The 18,188-nt window shown below is 42.2% G+C and overlaps 1 protein-coding gene across 1 annotated transcript in view; it reads right to left on the bottom strand.

The window, feature by feature from the left end:
* Positions 1-322: 322 nt before the first annotated feature.
* T265_12796 (hypothetical protein) overlaps positions 323-18,188 on the bottom strand; it is a gene marked incomplete at both ends in the record, with an annotated part of 22,923 nt that continues 5,057 nt past the window's right edge. Inside the window, 8 exons of the mRNA XM_009165496.1 lie at positions 323-427; positions 4,214-4,434; positions 4,458-4,791; positions 11,952-12,002; positions 14,050-14,187; positions 14,314-14,327; positions 14,582-14,826; positions 17,624-17,713. Coding sequence (XP_009163760.1) covers positions 323-427; positions 4,214-4,434; positions 4,458-4,791; positions 11,952-12,002; positions 14,050-14,187; positions 14,314-14,327; positions 14,582-14,826; positions 17,624-17,713 — 1,198 coding nt within the window. The remainder of the gene's footprint in view (positions 428-4,213; positions 4,435-4,457; positions 4,792-11,951; positions 12,003-14,049; positions 14,188-14,313; positions 14,328-14,581; positions 14,827-17,623; positions 17,714-18,188) is intronic.

Here is an 18,188-nt window from a genome sequence, read left to right as displayed (position 1 = left end):
TGTCTCAAGGGTTATATATGTATATATAACTTAGCCAACTCAAATTCCTAAATGAGCATAGTGAAGTGGAAACACGAGAAACGTTTAGAGCATTGGAATGAGCACATGGATACGAAGTACGACGAATGCCTCGCGCATTCATCGGTCAGTAAACAGTCTTTTCTCTCACCAGTGTGACTGAATCCCTATGGGCCTCAGTCAGCTTGTAACGCAATAAGGATGAAATAAAACTGACAATTTTAGACCGGTTGGGTGATGATGTGTATGCATAGCTTGCGTTTAGCCTTGAAACAAAGTAAATGATTATCAGGGCAACTTACAGGGACTTTTCGAGTTTGCTGACTACCTCTTCCACAAACCCAAGTTTGATACCTTCGTACAATGCAATCAACTCTCTGATGAATGGATTGAACTCTTCCCCAGGGTCCTGCAAGATAGAATTGAAAAAAACTACTGACGGTGCTTCTTTATGATGATTTCAGTTTGCAAGTAAATTAATTCAAATATGCCGCAGACAATCTCATTCAACTAGTAGGTTATGTCTTACTTTTGCTGGTGACTTGGAGAGAGTGTATAAATGGTCATAACAAGTGTATAATCATGTTGGAATGCCGCGAACCCTTGGAAAGTTTAGAAAAATGTATGTTCGGCAAACGCCCGTTTTCAAGCTATTCCACCAAACCGAACGAATACCCTACACTATCGACAATGTCATGGCTTCCTCTGAGGCACACCTGCGGTCAGCTGAAGTTCTCGTACCCGGTGTAAGCCAGAAGGACTAAGACTGAAAAATTAACAGGAGGGGACAGTTCTCTCATCATCAATAGGTCCAGCTAGTGCCCATAATTTCCGGTACAATTAGATAGGCTGAGCGTCATGGTGTATGCGAACGGTGGTCTGGAAGTCCATATCACCCATAAAGCCCACCCAGAGCACACGCATGGCTAGCTAGTGCTAGTCTGCAATGGTCACAGAGGATCATCTCTGGCACTGTGACAAGCTTTAAACTATGGAATGTCTAGAGTGTCAAGGTGAGTCAGTTGTACGTACGCTTATGTTCCTATGCGTGCAACATGATCAAATTAATCAAACAGAATGAGACGCAGTACGATCAAATCCACTATCGTTTAACTGGTTGAGAGAACATTGAAAACGAACGGAGAAGTTTTTGCTTCCAAGTGGTGGGGCAGGCCTTTCGTACAAACAAAAGGCAGCTATTTAAATCACTACAGTGCAGTTTGTCAGATTAAAACAAAACGCAGTAAAATAACATTTGGTACAGTGCACTGAAAATAAAGGAGTTTGCAATACCAAATGCTACCGGCCTGGCAAAGAAGGTTGGAGTATTCAAAGCCAAACCACTTGAGTTCTGTATGAGTTTGGGATGTGTTATCTACCTGGACGAGAGTCAGAGCTGTCTAAAACACATGAACGGACGTGCAAACTACCCACAACGCACCACCATTACATTGTCTGCCTCTAGCGCTTGTGAACTGGGTACGGATTTCTTTTTGGTCAGTTTATGCCCAAAAAGAGCACAGATGTTCCCATCGATTATTTGGAATCTCATCAACCATCTATCGGTTACCAAGGTGACGTTATGAAATTATCAGTAATTAGTTAGAAAATTTCCCTGCTTGTTTCACATATATACACCAACTCCCTAACGGATCCCCGCTCAATACGTCCTCGGTGGAATCACAAACACACGTTTTGAAGATCTGTCTGGGCACAAGCTTTGTGAAATATCCCACAAAAATTTCATCCTTACTGGAGCTCGTGGACAATGTGTATCTAACAAATCTCGCAAAAGGTTTGTACGAGACTTCACATGAAGTAGAGAGAAAATCCCCAAGCAGCTCATGGTCAGTTCTTTTTGTGGTTTAAGGCAGAAATTATCAAACCTTTCTTTAAAAAAGACAATTGCTCTGATATTCGAAGATCAACTTATGAACATCGTGAATAACGTGAAATGACACAGACAGATGGTAGACTGCTCTAATGCAATAAACATGTCTTTCTTTCCTACGATACCAGCAACACGAGGACTCTTTCTGTGGTCAGTTGACCAGAACCGCTGATAGGCCAGTCACCTGGAAACGAGGCAAGCTGACACTTATTGATGCCGAATGTCAACTTTAGGTTCATCACTCACACACGTTTACAAAAAACCTTCCCAAATGGAGCGCTCATATAGTCTTCTGTAATCGGTGATTCGGAGCATATCATTTTTTTCGTTGACGCAGTAGGAAGGTACATTGTGAGATGTGTGCCCCACGGGTGACATCCATGTAGTGGGTGACCCAGGTGTTGTCTTTGAAATTATAACTACCCAATGCATCGTAAACTTACCTGAGTCACCACTGTAGGAGTATTGGTCTGGGTTCTCTAAAACGATTGCAAGACGTGAGTTCACCAATTTCTCAGACGGCTTTTTTCTGTGTGTTTCTGAATTTTAACACGTGCTAGGCTTTCGGACCATGTGGCACTCAACTGCACTGCGTGCGTGCGTGCGTGCGTGCGTGATGATGTAAACTTGTACTGTCGGAGGTCGGATAACAAATATGGATGCGAATTACAGACGGTGCACGAACAGATGGACAAATTCCCGAAATGTAGACAACACGCATGCGTACCTTTGTTTCGACTAACCGGACTGACAGGTCTGTCCATTAAATTCTGTTATAAAGGGAAGCTACTTATACTCCTACAGTTAAGCCGGATAACCTTGGATATATCAATTAGTTGGCCCTTGGTTTGTCACACGACGGTCTTATTTGCTGTTGTGGACCATAAAACGATTGCAGCTTAAGTGATAGGGACGATAAACCAAGCAACAGTTCTTGTCTAACTGTTAGGTATAACAAGCAGTGCATTAGCTGATTGCACCAGTCGGAACTACTCAGAGTCGACAGACATGCATGGCAGATGACACAGAGTAGACGCTTCTTTTCCCACCAAGTATGCAGTTTAACTGGTGTGGATTTGTTCCCATGAAGGTGTTCCTCGAGGAGGTGGACCTATGTAGTTGGGATTCTTCGAATGGCTGGTTTATCATTCAAGGAAAAAACACTGGAACCGGTCTGTACCATCAGCATGAATTCGCCAGTCAAATTGGCAGATATTTCCGCGAAGAATACACCCACGTCAATATTAAGTTGGATTTTTTACAGCTGGAACAGTCTCAATGGAAGGAAACCGAAACAGACAAGTAAGAAACGTAGGGTGACACGATAACTCTAGAGGTCCCACTTGCTACCACTTTTTTCCTGTTATTCTAGGACGCGTTTTCATGGTAAATTTTCGTAACTTGCGCCTTCTATTCTAATATATATAGACGACAAAAAAGTTACTCGACCGTTGTGCATTAGATAACAAATTCTGGCACTCACACACGAATATCGAAAGAGATCATTTTGGCATCTGGGTGCATCCAGTCTAGATGAGCTGAGCCATTTGGTGTTTACCACTTCCCAAACCCCAGAAGCAAACAAAACTGCGTCGTGTCGATGGAGAAACATTCGTCCGAGACAAAAACATTGTATCTTCCTAATCCGAGCCTTTGAGTAGGGCGATAGCACGTTATCGACCATCAATCCTTCTCTGATGGACAGCAGGGATGAAAAACGCCTTGTCCAGGCAGTTGGATGGAATATCTGACGAAGCTTACTTTTACCAGGAAAATATAGGGATGAAACGCTACCTTCAACTACTTTGAGTTACCATATGTTGAGCCACAGCTCAGCTGAAAGTCAAGCACCAAACTTATCTGGCAGCTTCAGTGTTCATTTTCTACTACTCCGCTATTCATGCATATTGTCCCTTCTTTTCAAAAAGCGTCTATAATTCTACTCTCGTGCCTTGTTTATTCGATGTCAAACTTTGTATTCGCCAGGATTTTTCGTGGAGTGAGTCCCGTATCCCATCTAGTCGAAGACAGTTGTGTGCTGCCTAGAATAAGGTAGCCTGTTTCAGCTATACAAGGCCTTGTCTTTCAGACTATAGCTTCAGTTCGGACACCCCATTTCAGCACTTCCCCGATCTTTCCTGTCATCTGAAGCTGCAGAATGTGACGATGAGGCAGACGTCGTTCCCTGTCCATATTTTCCACTTAAAGTCTAGAGGAGTTTATTCTAAGTCAGCAGAAGCAGTCATTCCTCAGTAATTTCACAGATTTGTTCGGTCTGATTATCTGCTCATCTACAATACATACTTTAAAAAATAGTGCTTTCACATCAATCAGTATCTTCTTATCCAACTGACTGCTATTTTCGTTTCTCTGAGCTTCCATGTCCTTTCCGTTCACCATAGTTGCCTTTTCCAACAAGCTTTCAATATTTGACTCAAACTGTGCGCCAGTAAGTTCGTAGAGAACCGCTTGTAGTTGGTCCCGGCTTACCACCAAGAGTTCAGTTTCTTCGCCTTCTGAAATGTCTGGAACAAATTGATGAGATTACTATTGTGAATCACCTGTAGCAACACCGCTGATAAGCCTTTCAGCTTGTTCAAGCCACGTGAACAAATGCCAGTGGCAGTTTTCATCAAGCTGATTGTGAACAGTTTGTTAGTATTGAAAGCCAAGCTTACCTCATTGTCGATTATACATTTTACTTCGTGCAGTGACAAATAATCTTTGTGATTTGTAATTGCTTCGTTATAGGTATAAGCCCATTCCAAACGGATTCTTGGGATACCGTAGACTTGGGTGAAGAAGTTTTCCAAAAACTCATCAAACGGTCTCCAGTTGGTTACTGAGGGTTTAGACATCGCTGGTGCTGGGGTAAAACGGGCCTAAAATGGCATGAGAACTCGGTTACTGGACAAAAGCTCTCAAAAGTGCATGGCCAGAGTATGGTGACGTGTAATATTCAAGCTGGAGTCATAAAGTATAGTTTTCGTTCTCGGTTGTTTGGAACGAAAGTTATGTTCGACTGCCAACTTCGGTCCATGTTTCATCAAAGTGTACGTCTTCAAAGCTCTGAATGCTTTGTTCTTCCCTCAGAACTTCATACATGTAGTTAAACAGGCTGAGAATTTAAAACCGCAAATTTGTAGGGAAGTTCAAGTTGTGTCTGGGTGAATAAAAGGAGAAAAATCGAAGTAACTTACGAAGAGTGTTGGTTTTACTCTCCCGCTTGAAGCTGGTGTTTTTAATTTAAAAAATAAGCCGGAAACGTAACGGGCTCTTTAAATTCATCTCGGTGCCACTGGGTCATCCTAGGTTGAACACTTAGCCAAGGAGCTAAAAAGACTGACAATGTATTTTTCTCACGCAAGATAAAGAAGACTGAGCCATTACAGGGTGGAGACGATTGATGCAATTAGTGTGAAGCATACATAAACTGGTGCCTACGTGCCATCTTCACAACGGCTTCTACTGCTATCGAATTTGGATGAACTGATCCACGTTTTCTTTTTCACTGACACAGCTTTTTGAGCATAAACTTGTGTTTTTAACTAAGGTTATACCTCACTTGGGCTATAATAAAACGGACATCGAGTGAATATCTCTCACACGTAGTTTTTCTACTAAATATTCCGAGTAGACTGTTTTGAATTTCACTTGAGCTGGTATTCGAACAGTTGAAAAATCGGGCACTAGGCATCAGAAGAACCCGGAGGTGGATGATCCGAGCAATAGGCTGTTGATAAATTTGGGTCATTCTTCCGTGCTTGAGTGAACTTGCATAGACTTGCAAAACTTAAGCACCAAAGCAAAACACTTCTGTGACCGCCACTGAGGTGTGTATGACGAAATTGCGCGCTGAACACATGAAACGAAGTCGTTTTCATTGAGGTACCATTACTGCTGTAGGTTTTAGAAGGAAATTCCGAATCTTTCTGGAACACAGTGGAGTTTTTCCAACCTGTCGTGCGCCTTCAGTAGCGTCCTATTCATGAATCGATCCCTAGGAGTGGTTTTCTCTCTTACACCTCGAGCAGACAGAAACTTTACGATCAAATTTCCACTAGAAAAGTATTTAACTGAGAAGCTTCAGCAGATATAAATATGCGGTTGTGAAATCGGCTCTATGATTTTTCCAACATACAGTTTTGATCAAACTTTATATTAATGGATGGAGGATTCGTCCCAATCCGGATTGTGCATTACGTGCACAAAGGAAAATGGTGTAAGTCATTCGAGGTCGGTGACTATGACTGATCCACCAGCACGTTACAAAAAATTCATCAATTGAAGCCAAACTGTTGGTTTGCACTCGGCCCACAGGCACGACCCAACTTTGCCCTGAGGGTGAAGCACGCGCTAAGCAAGTGTACATGTTGCAGAACCCAAGCTCTAAAATCACCCTCCATTCACCCTTATAAAAGTAAAAAGTCGCTCTCACGTTACCGACTGTATTAGATAGGCGGTTCTTTCGTAATTAGGATACCATGGGTGACACTAGACAAAATGGGATTACCTCTAGCGTCCACGAGCTAATGACTGAATATGTTCTGGGTAGCAAAAGAGCCGTGGTGTGACTATCTTGTTGGTTCCTCTTGTGCTACGCCTACATAGGCTGCAATTTTCTGCTAAAATTATCTGAAACGTTTAGTGACTCAACTGCTACTGCAAGGTGTTGTTCTCATGGACAGAAACACTTGGGTGCATTGCCTCGAAATCCTCGAGACGGTTCCGTTGAAAATACATCTCTTGGACGCTTCATGGTTCAAAGATTAAACTTTAGGAAAACCGCATGAGGATTAACATTATCTAAGATGTATTTGCTTGTTTCAATGAAATACGCAATTCGAGCTCATCTATACCAGAATATCGCGAAATTCTTACGCTTCCAAGACTGGAGTAAATATGCTGTATGTTAAATCTGAATGGCCGGTTCACAGTCGAATGAAGGAAGTTCTCCTTTGTTTGGAATTTCGGCTACCTCTTCATAAGCTGCCTGGTTCTGAGTCCTCAAATGTGGGCACTCCCATCAAGCGATTTTTTGCACAGAAGATGAAGTGGGTGAACTTACCAACTTTCCAAAAATGCCCAATTGATCTACTTCATCATTATCAGAGGCAAATGGAGTTTCTTAACTACCCGTAAATCAAGACAGATTTTTCCGGCCCACCGTGTAATCTCACCCTTTTTGCTTCTTAATCGTATTGCAGAACTGAAACTCAACATCTTTGACACCAAAATTCCAGCTCCTGCAGACTTAGACCTGTTTGAGTCAGGCGCTACTTTGTATCCCACTGATAACCAAGCGATTGACCCCACGGTGGACAGGAACGATCGTCGGAAAAACTAGCTAAACCGGACAAATCCGTCTCCAAATAGAAGGACATTCCGACTTTACGGAAAACTCATTCACTTCAATAGATATCTAGCTGAACCCTAAGTAAAGCCACCGGCACACGCAGTAATTTGTCTTAGCAGACGGTTCATAATTCTGTGAGGGGTAAATCTGCGACCACCAAAAACATTTTTTCTACTCTCAAAGTGATGGTCTTATCTTGGGCAGATGAGGAAGGTATGGATTTTGCACCATTTAGAGACAACCAAGGCCCATTACAAAAACGTTTTTTCATACTGAAATTGACCTTGAGCAGCTGGTGTACAATTCTCCATCTAATTCGTCAGTAAGATACATGATATTCCTGACAGCCCTGACCCCAATTGTGACGAGGTCCTCCTAAGGAAAATCAGAAACGGAACTGAAGTCCACCGTTTCCGCGTTTACAAGGAATCACCAAAACAGGCATTGAAGTACGGAGTTGTTCTGTTCTGTTCCAGATGTTGCCATGTTTATTTTTAAAATATCGATCAACTCTATATCAGTAACAGTGGTACAAAATGTATTAACCAATAGTGTCATGGAAATCGCGAGCCTCAAGGTCGCACAATAACATTTGGGCAACGACATTTATACTTTGGCAAATGGGTTGAGCTGCTTACATGGGTGGAGAGCTAAACAAAAGCCAAAGTTTAACTGCCTGAACGCGGTACTCAAACAAGCTGGTCATCGTTTCGATATCCAGTGGCACAAGAATCAGCAACTCGCAGTTAGACATGATGCAGTCTACCAACTCCTTCATGTTAGCTTGACGATCAGCGGAAGATGAGCGCAAGAGGAAAACCCAGATAGAAGTATTCCGAAAAAGGAAGCCGGGGGTACAGGAAGTAGGTTTTCTGGACAATTCTTCCCTGTCAAAGCGGCATGCTTCAAAAAGCTAAATTTTCAAGAAATCCTTCGCACTGATAAATATTCCATCACATTGTTGCTTCCAAAGCACGTAGTAGGCAAACCGTCTTTGGAAATAATCAAACAAAATAGTGCATAAGTTTCAATGCACAGTACATGCCAATAAGTGGATTAAAGCGATCTTGCCCTACTACACTTTATTGTCGCGATCGACAAGGAGCTTCACAGCAGCAGCGCACAGAAATGTGGTCCACAAAATCAATCATTGCATGTATTTGGCAAGGGATTGCTTAGCTGTTTGCAATCAGCGATTGCACAGTTCTTTTTCCACTTGCATATCGTAACCGGCAGTGTGAGGTTTGCTAAAAGGGTGCGTAGACGATCCGGAACCATTCAGTCTGTTCATTCGCTAGATGTTAGGGCTATATTCTGACGACTGGGGCTTCAGCGTCAGTAGTTTTGCTTGTTCCGGTGTTCTGAATATGTGTGCGTCTTCCACATTGACTTCAATGGATGGATAATGCATCCCGAATTGCTGCTACGAGACTCAATTCTCAGAAACTTGTTGCATCGACCATAATCACTATTACCGTCTTAATTTCGGAGGATCAGTACAAATTCCGGTTTCTGGATAATCGGAAAAGTGCCTTGTTTTGTAATGATTGTACGTTTTGAATGGATTTCAAACGCGCTATCGGGGATCGTTCTCGAACCACCAATCAAAATGCTTCCTAGTTTGGCTGACAAATACGGGGCATTCAAGGTGCCGGATTAATCTCGCAAGAACTCTGCCTGAAGAATTAATTTAGCTGGACTGAATAAAGCTGCAGCGTGCAAATTAGCAATGGCGGTCTAAAGTCGCCGAGTTACAGGCTGCTGCGGGAACCAGCCAGTCTATTACTCGGTGACTGTACTAACTGCTGTGGCACATTCTATCAATTTACATGTAATTGGCTCCATTAGGAACTCCAGGACTTATCTCAGTGTGTCTTTATAAGAGCATTCTTTTTGGGAAATTCGCCAGCCGGTTGTCCCACAAAATCCCACAACATCAATTTTTTCGTGATTCAACTAATTCACGGATTCTAACGTATTTTAAGCAGCCCACGGAGGTTCACTTTTTAGGAAAAGCCAGTGAGTTTATGTAGGTTAACGCTACAATTCAAGATGTAGGAAATTTGCATACGAATCCCCGCATTTGTTGCTATCGAGACGAAACTTACTTAATCGTCTTTCTCAATGTGATGTTAATGGGAATGCAGCCAAGTACCTCCATGATCACTTACGAAACAGGACCCTGTGTGTGCACAAGTGGTTAGAAGTTCGCAGTTCTCACAGATAACTATGGTGTTCCCCATCATCCCAATTTACTGTCCGTTGTTCGTAACCAACGTTAGCATCTTGACTGCTTTTGTCTAGGCCTAAGCAACCTGGCAGTGTCCCAACCATCCTACTTCCCTCGGATGGCATGGCACCTGGAACCAAAAGCGTTTCGTAACTGAATGATTACTGTTATCTTTAATGATTTTCTAGAATATGGCACCAACGCAGAGATAGGGTCAAGTTTTCACTTGGCTGAAATTTTGTGCACACTCATCCTCCTTACTTCTAAGGAACTCCACTGGACTACTTAACTGATCTAATACGAGTTCTTACAGTTGAATACTTTTAAAAATCTTGAGGTTTCATTTAACTTGCTTTGGAAAGTCCTCTTGATTGAGCTCTGCTTCTTTCCTGTTGACAACGAAATGATCCAAAAGTCCTTCTTCGTTAGACACCACTCTGGCAGTGTCCAACCATCCTACTTCCCTCGGATGGCATGGCACCTGGAACCAAAAGCGTTTCGTAACTGAATGATTACTGTTATCTTTAATGATTTTCTAGAATATGGCACCAACGCAGAGATAGGGTCAAGTTTTCACTTGGCTGAAATTTTGTGCACACTCATCCTCCTTACTTCTAAGGAACTCCACTGGACTACTTAACTGATCTAATACGAGTTCTTACAGTTGAATACTTTTAAAAATCTTGAGGTTTCATTTAACTTGCTTTGGAAAGTCCTCTTGATTGAGCTCTGCTTCTTTCCTGTTGACAACGAAATGATCCAAAAGTCCTTCTTCGTTAGACACCACTTTTGAGCCGAACTTGTGGAAACTGTATCTGGTCTGACGGATTAGATATCGTCTCCTTTTTGTTAACATCATCACCACTGACTCCTTGTACTTTAGCACCTTTCCAGGGTTCCCAAAAATACGTTTGTATTTCGATTGCACCACCCCCAATGTGTCTGGCTTAATTCAATAGACGAATCATCACTTTAGTGTCGAATTCCTCTTTGGAAAGCTGATTATTACATTAGTGTTTTTGACGAAGTTTTTGGCTGATATTATTACACCGGGCATATCAAGTTCAAACATTCATCTACATATCTACCGAGGAAGAACAGGAACAGCACACTGTCCTATATTGTGCGTACTTACTAAGCTAATGGCCTCTCATCGTTGCTGCTTCAAATGACGCTGTTTTGACGATTTCGCCACGTTATTTCCTGTTTTTTCGACTCTTGTTAATTGCTTTAGTTTTTGTAACACCAACTTTTCACCCTGTTGGCACATAAAATCTTTTTCGGTTTGTTTTGGTATGCTGGCGAAATAAAGGATGCTAGTCTATTTGAGTGCCATAGCAAATTATCTATGAATGTTTCACGACACCAAGCAACACCGAGAATCACTGAAGTCAGATTCAATTCGAACCAGTAAGACGTCTGATCGATGGTGGATATGTTCACTTGCTCACACTTATTTTCACACAAGTGTGCAAACTCGCCTGGTGATCCCAGTGCAACCCACGATCACGTATCCGTGGGACGAAATCATTACTTATAATGGGTCCGCTTGGCAATATGATTATAAGTCCTCACATTACATAGCACATATTGCAAGAAGGTATTGACAGTGATTTGCCGGGCACATGTTCACAAAGCACATACTTGATATCATCACACGTAAGGTTGTGGTGTGCCCAAATAGTATATAGGATCTAGACTTTAGGGAATAGGCATGGGGTTCCAGTGACGAACTCAGACTAGAGCCATGCTATGGTCAGTTGTGTTTAGGCCTGCTAAATTTCTTATAGTTACTCTCATAGTCTACTTGTACGCCAAAAAGCCTCCTGTTATACTGAATACATTTGATTCTGCGAGGGATTCTCCGAAGCGGTGGTTATGATATTCGCTTTCACACTACTATCTTTTCCAGTTCTGCCGTAATTATCTTGATAGATTTACATAAAAGGGGAGAAGTACCAGACTCGAGTTTAGAGCTCACATGTGGTGGACAGTCTTGGCCGGCCCAGGACATCTAACATACAGGTGAGCGCGTCATCAGTGTTTCACCAGCACACGCTCGACTCACCCGACTTATCAAGTCTAAACAGACGAAGATGTTCATGCTTTAGCGATCTGATTGGTTTGCCCAACACCTTAACAACCCCGTTTACTGAAAAGATTACTGGTAACATTACCCACAGCATCAGCAACATGACCGGGTCCATTTGGAAGTTAGATAAATTCAGGTGACTGGCTACACTGGAATCAGTAACCGTTCCTCAGACGATCAGGTGATGTATAAATAGTGCCGAAACCGAAATGCGGGTCCTGCGTGTGTTTACTGTAAGCAAGTATTGTGCGTAGGACAAGTCACAGACACATATCATGGTGCGTGCAGTTAGTGAGCCATATTTGTGGGTGCAGGGGGTAGGGTGGTTGATATGCTTGCTGGTGAAGACGACGTGGAGCATTACCTGTGACATTCGTCTGCGTACCACGGAACGGCGTCGCACATTCGCAGGTTCCTGTGCACATTAACAGTAAAATAAACAAGACATCGATACAATGAACTGAACTGAATTCTATGCTTTTGTCCGAATAGGGTGGATCATATTGAGACTGCACACCCACAAGACAGTGGACAGTAAAAATAAGTGCCAAATTGTTGATAGCATGATAAATTTCTAAAAGCTTTCCCAACAGAGCTGTTGCATAGTACCGCTCTGTGGATATGTGAGATCTTCACTGAAGATGCTTCTCAATAAGGACAAAACAGTTGCATAATTCTTCCGCGCATTTCAACAAAGGCTGACTTCACTTGAGGATAGAGTCTCTATTGAAAAATGTTTCAAATTGTTGCGCTAATTGTGAACTGATCCGGTGAGCTGGAACAAGGAGAAGCTGAATGTCGGTGATAAGAAAAGCGTAGAAGGGTTAGGTTTTTACAATTACATTTCATTTCAGCAGACTGTTTAATTAAGAACCTTCTTGCATGGCAGTCAGACGGTCATACGGAGCAATGCGTGAGGTCAGTTTTCCACTAAATAGACCCGACAGGGTGTCACGGGACAACACAAGAGAGGGCCTGCTAAGGTAAAAATACTAGCTGGAAGAGCTTGGTCACAGTGTGGTCAACACGGATGTAGACACTGGTTAGGCTTGAACTCGGCTGACCAAGTCTGATAATCTGGTCGCATGCTTTTAGTGGGTAGCAACCAAGTGTGAGCCTTCTCATATAGTTGCCTGGGGGCACGTCATTTTGTCGACAAAATTATAATTAAACATCTAGGCTGGGCCAGCTACAAAGTTGTGAGATAAAAAGCAAAAGCACTGCTGTCAAGCAAATCATGGTTCACTGAGGAAATAGGACAAAGTAGGTAAACTGAATGATCACATTAAAATTGCTTGTCGTTGCAAGAAAATGAGGAATGACTGTTCAGGCAAAAACACAGGGGTTGCGGTAGCTATCTACTTGTTTTGGTTTATTTACTGGAGCGCCTATTTTCTGGATTCAGAACACCATGGATAAGAGAGGTGAGAAAACACTTAGGTCTAAATGGCGTTGATATTCAAGCAACGAAGCGAATTCAAGTACCTTCTCTGGCACAGACAAAGCAGAACTAAAAAATAACAACTGTTCAGCTGCAACACCCTTTCGGTGCCTGGATGCCATGCCATCCGTAGGAAGCGCGAGAGCTGGGGTACTGCCAGACCCAAGCCTGGACAGGGGAAGTCGAGAGGCAGAAACTCGCCTTGAATATTTGCTTCTTGAGAACAGTATCATAATGAATTCAAACTCTTGTATCTAAGCCAGCTTATGAGCGAAACTTTCCTGAGTGAACCGGAGAATAATTACCTCTTTACTGCTACTCACACGAACGGATATTTTCGGCTGTAGGTCACCTTGTGAAACAACATGTCGTCAGTGGTAGCTGATCTTGTTTTGTTCGTGAAACACAGAGGGATCACTTCAAGTCGGTGGCCAGCTTGTTGTCATTCACGGTGATGATCGCACAGCCTACGAACGCTCAAAAGTTGTTTAAGCCAAATTAAGCTTTCGTTGGTTCAGCGGTTGTTCGATTCTGTTCTATTCTACATAGAATGAAAGAGCGTACCTTTAGAATTTCTCTTTTTTGTTTGGGTATCTGCAAGCGCTTTGATAAATTAACTGGAGTTGTCTCGCCATCGTCTTCATTCCCAGTAATTTTTACGACGTTTACTGCACCTAATAGGTAATACATACTTACCCCTCCCGGTGTGTCCATGTGACTTATACCTTTCATTCTAGAAGCCTACAGAGAAATCAGTGTCTTTGCACAGTCAGAGAGATTCATCGGAGTCACAACAGAGACAGTGCTCAATATTAACGTGCTACTCCGTCCATGGCTATTATTTCGTACAGACGCTGGTACAAAATTCAGAGTTCCGACCAAAACACTCCGGGATTCAAGTCGACGTATCAGTCACAAACATTCATAAGGCTTGCTCTCCAGTGAAAATTCCTGATGACACTTTTTGACCATGCTCAAAAGGATGTACAAATATATGCTGAAATCGACCACAGCCTCGCACCTTGTAAGTTTCTTTCTCTTGTTTACGTTGCTTCCAGATTTCATCTGTCAGTAGTAAGCAGTCTCGCAACTGAAGTGTTCGCCTGAACACCTGTGGGTCCTCGCAGCGTAAGAAACGAGGAACACTTTCATCAACCCCCTGGAACATAAGGATAAGACAATGAATTTGGACTGCAAACAAGGTTTTTTGATACATGTATCTTGTAAGAAACCGGTACTAAAAAGAGACAACTTTTAGCTGGCTTTTAGGGCTGGTCTCTCTAACTGTCTGGTCTCTAACTGTACAAAAATAACCGAATATAATAGCCGAACATCACTTTTGTGGTCTTTAACTGTATTTGAAAATCGGACAGTGTATTCGAAGAAATGTAGGCATGTTACCTAGTTTATTCTAGGCTGAGAGCATCTGCAAAATCGTTACTCATTTGAGGGTCGCGGATAAATACTAGATCGAGTACATAATTTTTCAAAAAAATGGTCCGATATGGAAGACAGTTCAGATGAAAAATAAAAATTTCTCGACTAGAAAATACCCCCTATAATGGTTTCTGTTCGTCCTTCGACGAGTTCATCAAATGACTCCTCTTCCTCGTAGCAATTGGTCTGACTACTTGCCTTTGATTCCAGTTGCTTTGGGCCATCCTCAACATCTCTCGTTTTCTTCGTCATTATTCTGATCAAATATTGCATCTTCTGTTGAGATGACATTCCATGAGTTTCCTCATTCCATTTTGATAGCCCACAAGGTAAGCTTCTCCCGACTTCGTCCCAGTGGGGCCTGAAAATTCAATGAAATGAAACATGTCGTAGACTTAACAGTCTATTCGATGAAGCATACACAGCTAATTTGAAGCTTGTTCCTGAGATTATCCCTAATGTTGATCCGTGTGAAGGTACTTTGTGATTCAGATACAATGAACTCCTCGGGGTTTTATTTGGTTCATCGCTAATCGGGCTTCAGGCAAAAACAATGCCTGTTGTTCAACATTCGTACTGTCTTTCCCCGATCACTTCAGGGACTATGGCCCAACTACTGTCTGTGCCATTCCAAGGATCGAAAGTTTGAAACGGGCAACTGAACTTATTAAAGACGTTCTCTGTTCATAAACACTCCTTCTTCAAGGCTGTTACAGTTCCGCTTCTATACGAAACTGGGTACTTTACCGGAAAATTTGATGATGAATTCGGAGTCGTGAAGAAAAACACAATTCATTTCTCAGAATGATGGATCACGGGAAATTGGTAACGAAGTTGACTCTTTATATTTGAGCGGATTTCAGTGAACAACCCCGGTATAACATTAGTCGTCATAGAATATATTTTGCGTAACGTTGTTGCAGCTCCTTGGAACCCAAGGTCCACGATAGGAAAGAATTTGAGACAAGTTTGTCAACCATATAAAATTTCTTCTTTATGGGGAAATTAGAAGGCCCAGTTTTGTGACTGCCATTTGTAACGAAGTGAGAATAGGATAACCACAGCTCAATAGATTAAAACAAAAACTAGAAAACAATCCATGAGACTAAAGTATGAAAAATACGGGATTATTAATAAGTCATACATAGCACCTGGTAATTCTATGAACATTTATAGTTATCCTGTCAGTTGTTTGTGTGGAGTAAAATGAAACATTTTATTCCTGTTATAAACGTAGTCGCTTCTCTGACAAATGGGATTCTCTTATGTAATCGAATACACTATATAATTCCAACGTCTTCAAGAGATTGCATTGATGATCGCCCGAATGTCTGTGATTTCTCATGGCTGTTAGAACTGCTTGATTCTGAGCAACCTGTAGTGACTGACCTATCAAAATGTATTGGGTTGTGGAAGCACAACCGACTGAAAGCGCGTTACGTAAAACCAGTCAGTTAAATGGAATTCTCCATTATTGTCGTCCGTAACTCGATCTGAAATGCATTATAATCCCCAACATCCGAGAACGCTTTCCATGGTTACTTTCCATCAGAAACTGAAAATCTTAAAAGTGGGGCATTCCATCTTGATATGAGGACGGTAGGTACGAATCATCCACCTCCTCCACCTCCTCCTCCTCCTCATCATCATCATCACGATCATCGTGACCATGGCCATAATAATCATTAACATTATTGACAGCAGTTCCATCAAGGAACACAAGTGTTTCATCGCTGTACAATGACGTCAGTTTATTTGAATAACGTCTTGTAGTTCAAGAAATACGGGACAAGGCGCTTTACCTACTACTAGTCTTATCGCGTGCCTGAGCCTCTAACACTGACAAAAATCGATAGTATAAAAACCACTGACATGGGTCAACGGGGAAGCTCGTTTTACGCCTCCAGCTAAACACAAACAGAGGCATGTGGATCCCTTCCTTAAAGACAAACAGCCCCTCCTCTCTACCACGTCAGTTTCTGCACGACTCAAGGCTTCCGCGGCACAGGAAACAACACTCTCCTTGGAATGTAAAACACATGGCCCGGCCACCATAGCTTGTGTTGACAGATGCAGTCCTTGAGTGAATTATCCGTTTCTTTACTATAGATCCATTTCATGAGCACCACACTGAGAATCCTGTGATTCCGGATGATCCTATTCACAAGGATATTCACAGATCAGAAGTCTCTCGTGTGTTCCACCAACTGTCGCCAAGTCTGGCAGCCACAAAACAACGTGAGTTTAAACAGCAGTAAGTTGATGCGCATTGGGACGGTTCATATCTTGGCACAGTGTGCTTCAACTATTTTCCCAGATAGACACTACTTATGAGACAAACAAAATGTGCAAGGTCGGGGCCTGCGTCTTTGAGAAACTCCGAACTTAGTAAACGGACAGTGGGCTGTTGAAAAATCTTGGCCGACAATATAACGAATATTTGGTACGAAAGCGTTCTGAGATCCAGCCAAAACATGAGATAACATTTGTGCGAAACAAAAAGACAGGTGCTCGGTTTAACCTGCGATGTCTTCATTCCTGATGTTTGAGTACTCCAACAATTGAAAAAGCGTTGCCTCCTCTACGGAATAGCGGGGAGAGTTCAGATGGATTTTTGTACAAGCCGATACAGAATAAGGCAACCTCCTCATATTCCTTACCTTCTTCAACTTTTAAGGATCCGGGAAGGCAAAAATTCTTTATAGGAGTATTTGGAAATGAGTTGTGGTAACGAGTTCACATTTTCACTCCAAGAGGCTTTCCTCACAAACTTATCTTCCACCAAGTATTACGTAAGCTATTTTGAAAATTCTTCTGATACAAGTAATGTTCTTTGAAGTGATTTATTGAACACGATTATAGTCTCGGTAGACTGCACGAAGAGTGTGCGGTTCTTCATAAGTGCAAAATCAGGTCATATACGGACTTAGATTGATTAGTTTCCATTTTATAGTATTCAGAAGTAAATGTACGCAGTAAATATCAGGAATTGGTGATCCATTTATCATAGTGGGTATAAATTCGGCCCCATTGAGCGTCTGAAGTAGCTCCAATGTTATGGACGCGAAACAATGTAGCTGCCCTCAGAGAAACGAGAATCGCCCCTGAATTTATACCACTTTTGTCTTTAACAGTAGTATAAAAGCACGAAAACTCACCTGGGGGTGGATGCGCGATTCAGCTGCTGCAGCGCACGCTTATATTCATCTCTTTGTTCGATCATTCCACTGAGTTCGGATTCACAGTGCCTACATAAAATAGGCGTGTAAGAGTCAACAGAGAATAAAAATTCCACAGACCCCATCCGTTAGAAATGACCGGAGCAGAAGCATTCAACATCACGTCTGTTATCTCAAGCATTATAAAATTGTTTTCCATTGCTCTTTGTTTACCGAAGCCTGCATATGATTTTCTCTCGAAATCGTAAAGGCTTCCGATAAGATGGGTGCAACTCATCGAAAGATTAAGCAGGATATTTCTGTCTGGACTAAGTATATAATCCACCCTTCGTCACTCTGTATGGCTGACCAAAACTGTACCACACGGAACTTGTAAAAACTGGACGGAAAAAATACAATACCATCACCAGGTCAAATACAAGAGCATTGGAATGTCATCGTCATCATCATCATCATCAAAGACGGCAACATCAGTGTTGGCACTGATGCTTCACTGCCGTACAACCATAAGGTTCGTCTAGTTATATATATATATATATATATA

The sequence above is a fragment of the Opisthorchis viverrini genome, assembly GCF_000715545.1.
Source record: "Opisthorchis viverrini unplaced genomic scaffold opera_v5_15, whole genome shotgun sequence".
Lineage (NCBI taxonomy): Eukaryota > Metazoa > Platyhelminthes > Trematoda > Opisthorchiida > Opisthorchiidae > Opisthorchis > Opisthorchis viverrini.
Note: the sequence above shows the minus strand (reverse complement) of the source record. Positions and strands in the feature narration are given on the sequence as shown.